Source organism: Cynara cardunculus (assembly GCF_001531365.2).
Source record: "Cynara cardunculus var. scolymus isolate 2C chromosome LG 5, CcrdV1, whole genome shotgun sequence".
Taxonomy (NCBI): Eukaryota; Viridiplantae; Streptophyta; class Magnoliopsida; order Asterales; family Asteraceae; genus Cynara; species Cynara cardunculus.
This window is the reverse complement of record NC_037532.1, coordinates 13,777,599-13,782,637: the sequence shown is the minus strand read 5'-3', so window position 1 is coordinate 13,782,637 and position 5,039 is coordinate 13,777,599. Positions and strand designations below refer to the sequence as shown.

At 34.9% G+C, this 5,039-nt stretch overlaps 1 protein-coding gene across 2 annotated transcripts in view; it reads right to left on the bottom strand.

Annotated features, from left to right (window-relative positions):
• The window catches only part of LOC112512527 (vacuolar-sorting receptor 1-like), a 6,916-nt gene extending 2,716 nt beyond the window's left edge, over positions 1-4,200 (bottom strand). For both annotated transcript variants that reach the window (XM_025118534.1, XM_025118533.1), the window contains exons 1-8: positions 3,891-4,200; positions 2,366-3,058; positions 1,455-1,543; positions 1,236-1,305; positions 1,005-1,088; positions 535-611; positions 367-448; positions 20-102 (exon numbers count right to left, since the gene is read on the bottom strand). In XM_025118534.1, coding sequence (XP_024974302.1) covers positions 20-102; positions 367-448; positions 535-611; positions 1,005-1,088; positions 1,236-1,305; positions 1,455-1,543; positions 2,366-3,058; positions 3,891-4,200 — 1,488 coding nt within the window. The remainder of the gene's footprint in view (positions 1-19; positions 103-366; positions 449-534; positions 612-1,004; positions 1,089-1,235; positions 1,306-1,454; positions 1,544-2,365; positions 3,059-3,890) is intronic.
• Between the last annotated feature and the right edge of the window lie 839 nt (positions 4,201-5,039).

The following is a 5,039-nucleotide window of genomic DNA, read 5'->3' as shown; positions in this document are numbered from 1 at the left end:
GGGGGGAAAGAGAACTAACAATACAAGCAGAATAGGTCTTGTCCTCTTTGCTGCTTTTCCAACAGCCTCCATTGTTAACTCCACAATTTAGGGCAGCTGAAGCTGCAACGCAATTACAAAGCACCTCAGGTTTCAATCCAAAATCACCATCTTGCACTTGATTAACCATTACAAGAAATCGATACCATCAAAGTCGGTCCACAAAATTCCCCAACTTATGAGGGGTAGTTTAGACATTCCATTAAACTATATGCTCAACCAAATGTGTTTTAGCCTACTAGGTAAGAAGGTGGACATCGTTACAGAATATGGTCAAATATTCCATTAATTCTTCGATGGAGGCAATCACAATAAGAACCAAATTACCTTCGCAGTGTTTATAACCATCGCCAATAAATTTCACACCCTCCACAATTGGACATTCACACACTCTCCCGCGGAAGGTATCCTAGACAAAATAAACATGCTCGCAAGATAAAACAACCTAATTCATATGCGAAAATAGGTTCGATATCAAGACAAACATACAAGTACCTTGCATGCCGTAATATTAGCAACTTTATCCATCCAACAACCACCGTTGTTTTCTAGACACTCGTTTCTTTCTATTTCTGCAAATACAATAACAAAACATCATTAATTCAACCCTTTTGGAGTAGACGACAGGTCTGCATACATCTCACCCTCCCCACACCCTACCTTCTAGTGGGATATGTTAGCTTAGGGGCCGTTTACTAAGACAAACTCGGTAAGTGCTTACAGAATAAGAGTCATCACCCTTGCCTATGGGTTATATAAGATTCTCGGTTAGCAAAATTGCATAATAAGATTGTTGGGACGTAAAAACCATCAATCTATGACCGGGTAAGCATTTTCTTATTTGATAATAGATGGTAAGTGTTTAATAAACAACCCTTAATTACTAAGGCGAAATTCATCGAGCATAAGAGATACTTGCATATTTGCTTGGAATAATAGAAAAAAATGAAACTATATGCACTAACTTTCGCTTAAACAAAGAGCTGGCTCTGTGGTCTCCTCAAATCCTGAACATATGGCTTTCAAAACTGCCCTTTTATCAAGCTTACCTGAACCAAACAGTAGAGGAGTTATTTCCATGAAAAACTATTACAATATATACACACACATGTGTGTGCATGTATGTGTGTGTGTGTGTATATATATATATATATATATAGATATATAACATCATGCTTTTAGTTCTAGATGCTCACCCCTATATTGCCTGTTATTTATTATGAGAGTTGGTAGTATCGTCACATCCCCACGGACACCTTTCCCTATCTGCAGATTTACGAGCATGTTAAAGATCATATCATCACATACACAAATTACAAAATCACCCTCAATGTCCCTCCTCCCCACCCAGAAAAAAAGGGGTAGTTGATGTCATTGGGGTGTAAGTGATGGCAATAATTTCTTTACGAACACACCTGTGCTTCTTGCTCGGTTTTAAGGACTGCGTTTTCGGCATCTGATTCTGGATCACCCACACATTCATCTATCTTCTTGATATCAACTCCTTAGAAATGAAAGAAAACAATTCAATGCACTTTTATCTAAACACCCATTGTCCCTTTCAATCAAAAAACTGAAAAGTAACAACAAAAAACTTTCAAAAACCAACCTAATCAATCACCAAAGTCGCTACAACAAAATAGGGTTTGACGCCAAAAATGTGTCAAGTGTTCTAATAGACTGCTTTATGGGACTACATTTATAACAACTGTATGTCACATTGCAGAGTCACTAAATTTCTGTAAAAAACGAAGGTTCTATAAAAACATGTGTTTAAAAAAGCTAAGCCACATTTTATTTTAAAGGTGTCCTAAAATATTTGTCAAAGCATTCAAGAATGTCTTATAAACTTATTGCAACGCTTTTAAATAAGACGCATAATTGTTTGATGCTATAAGCTTAAGTCTTGTAAAACAATCTATTAAGACATTTAAAATATTTTTGATGTCCTATAAATCTAATTTTGTTGTGATGAGTGTTTTTTCGTCGAGTTATGCATGAAAGTCTGTTGTTTTTGTTCATTTTCCGATTCAAGGGATATATGGGTCGACTCATTTAAACAAAATTGTCATTTTCTCAAACTAAAAGAAATTGCATGGAAAATTGTCAAATTAAAGATTTATTTTAAGATTCAAAAAGGTGCAGAATGAAGATTAAGGTGTGAGTCTCATTAAGCCACTATTAAACAGTCATGTATAGCTGATCAAATAAGGTGTGAGTCTAGTTAAGCTTCTTAAGCTACTAACAAACAAACTCTTGGACATTTTTGATGTCCTATAAACCCAATTTTGTTATAGTGTGCTAATTCAAAAGATGTTTAACTCACCAAGTGACTTGATAACTTCCTCCGTACAATCTTTGTTATACTTGTTGTTTTTCATTGAGCAATGAGTAGCAAACTCTGTTACATAATCCCACCAAATCCACGGGTTTCCACTTTCATTCGCCACTTTATAGAGACAAGCATGTCGTAAATTTTGAAGAACTACATCCCTCCCTTCATATCCTTTACTAAAATCTTGTTCCGGATCCGGAGCACAATATCTTCCATAGTTGATACACTGAGACCTGCATTTTGTGCTCGAAATATATTCCTCTGGGCAATACCAAGTGATGTAATGCGGTGTAAACCGAGTGTACCCTTTTCTCTCAAGAATTTGAGCGACACCTTTAAAGTTTTTGACAAAATCTATTTGGGTATCACACTTGGGCCCACATTCATCATTGCTATTCGTCCAAAACTCGTACTCAACTCGCTCATCAGGATGAGGGAGGGCTTCGGTCCAATCAAGATTTACACGAACGAGATCATTGTTGCTTAAGGCTTTCTTTATTGCATCTTCAAGTGAAAAGGTAATGAGTGCCGAAGGGATTGTTATGTTTTGGATGTAGTCGAAACGTGCACCTCCTTCTTGGGGCAAATCCATGGTGATCAATTGCTCAGGTCGGTCATCGGCCACCAGAATAGCGGCGGCACCGGCGTTTTGTGCATTCCATGCCTTTTCTGTAAAGAAACAACCTGAAGAATCGAGACACTCTCATCATCTACAATTGTTTGCATCATTTCTGAACCAAATTGGTATAAAATTTGATGCAAACAATGATCATTCTCCAACCATTACATTATTTTTAACATCAAATAAAATATTCAAAGTATATTCCAAATTTCTATTTTATCTAGATTTTTAATTACATCTTTGCATTTATTAATTATTTACAAATTTAACTCCTATTTTTCTTTTTTTCTTTTTTTAACTTATAAATTATACAATTTAATTGTAACCAAAATAAATTCTTTGTATATTAAATAATTAATTTCAAACTAATTATCATTCAATTAAACAAGTTACTTAATAAAACACATTTAAATAAATAAAACACCTACATTTAAGCATTTGAATAGTATAGCATATATAAATAGAATCAATAACCCCGTAAATTACAGTTAAATGCCAACAAATATTCATATCAACAATTTAACATCGTACAAAATAAATTAAACACATCACACTCTACAATAAAATCCGGTTTATAAAAAACTAACAGGACTTCTTAACGACGTCTTATAAACTTATTGCAACGCTTTTGCGAATAACGTATAATCGTTTGGTGTTACAAACTTAGGATCCCATTATTAGCAGCTTAATAAGACTCGTAGCTTATTCAAACAACTATGTTGTTTCGTAATAGCTTTATGATAAGGGGTTTTAAGAGTTCTATTCATGAAGTATAAGTCTAAACAAGATCCTTTCTAATCTATAAATACAGATTAATCCACAACCAAACAGCGGCGTAGTCTATTAGAACACTTCATTAAAAACATGATGAATGAAGAGGGAAAGTATTATTACCACCGCGATCTGCAAGGAGAAAAACCGGAAGGCTGCCATGAGTCTTGTTCTTGAAAGAGAAATCATGAGTGAAGTTACTGCTGCAAGCATTTTGATTCATTTGTGAATAAACAATCAAACCAGTTAATGTTCCACCATAAAGAGGAACACCAAAGTTCCCAAGAGCACATTCATATGTATCTTTTATATTCTCAGGTGAAATCACCTTCAAGCTGCTCTTCTCCACCACAAATCTACCCAAACAACATCCACACAAAAACAAAGACCAAAACCAAACGCAAATCACAAACCCTAACTTCCCTCCTCTCATTTTTCTTCTAATACAAGCTCAAAAATATGAAAACGTTGAAGATCAAAAAACCCAAATATGGAAGTGGGTGATGTCGAATTCACATGTGAAGAATGGTAATTAGGGATTTCTGGAGGTTTTCGTGTGGTATGTAGGACATGGGAGACTAGAATGGAGTGGAAAGCAGGTCATGTTGCACTGCAATGGAGTTGGAGAATATTACGAGGAGGAGATGGCTAAATCAAACTCTTTATTTCATTAAATTAACCTTTGTAAAACTCCAGCAGGCCTCCCTATAAGTAATTAATAAACCAATAAATTTGTTATGAAAATAACATTAATTTTAGAAAAAAATATTTAGGAGCCGTTTACCAAACGCTTACCCGAGTAAGCATTTACCAAGTAACATCACTTCACTGTATGAATATGGTTAGACCAAGAATCTTACCCGATAAGAGCAAAACAAGAATCAAGAGTCTTACCCGCTAAGAGAGGGCGACGACTCTTACCACGATAAGCGTTTACTGGGTAAATTGTTGCATATGATGTCGTTTTGGTGAACTAAAATCTTACCGGTAAGTGAATTTTACTGATAATCACTTACCGTCACTTACCGGCTAAGTGTTTGGTAAACGACCCCTAAGGTTCCTTTCTTTATTAGTTGTTAAAAATGTTAGTGTTAAATGAGAAGCATTTTTGTTCTTTTTATCAAAATCGATTTTATGATTTTGGTTTCGTAATTTTTGATTCGTAAAAGATGACATGACTTTTACGAAAATGCCTCTCGTCTAACGAAATTCTTTAACCCACTATTAAATTTAATTCTGCAAAATTACGGATTTCAAAGTTAATTTTTGAGT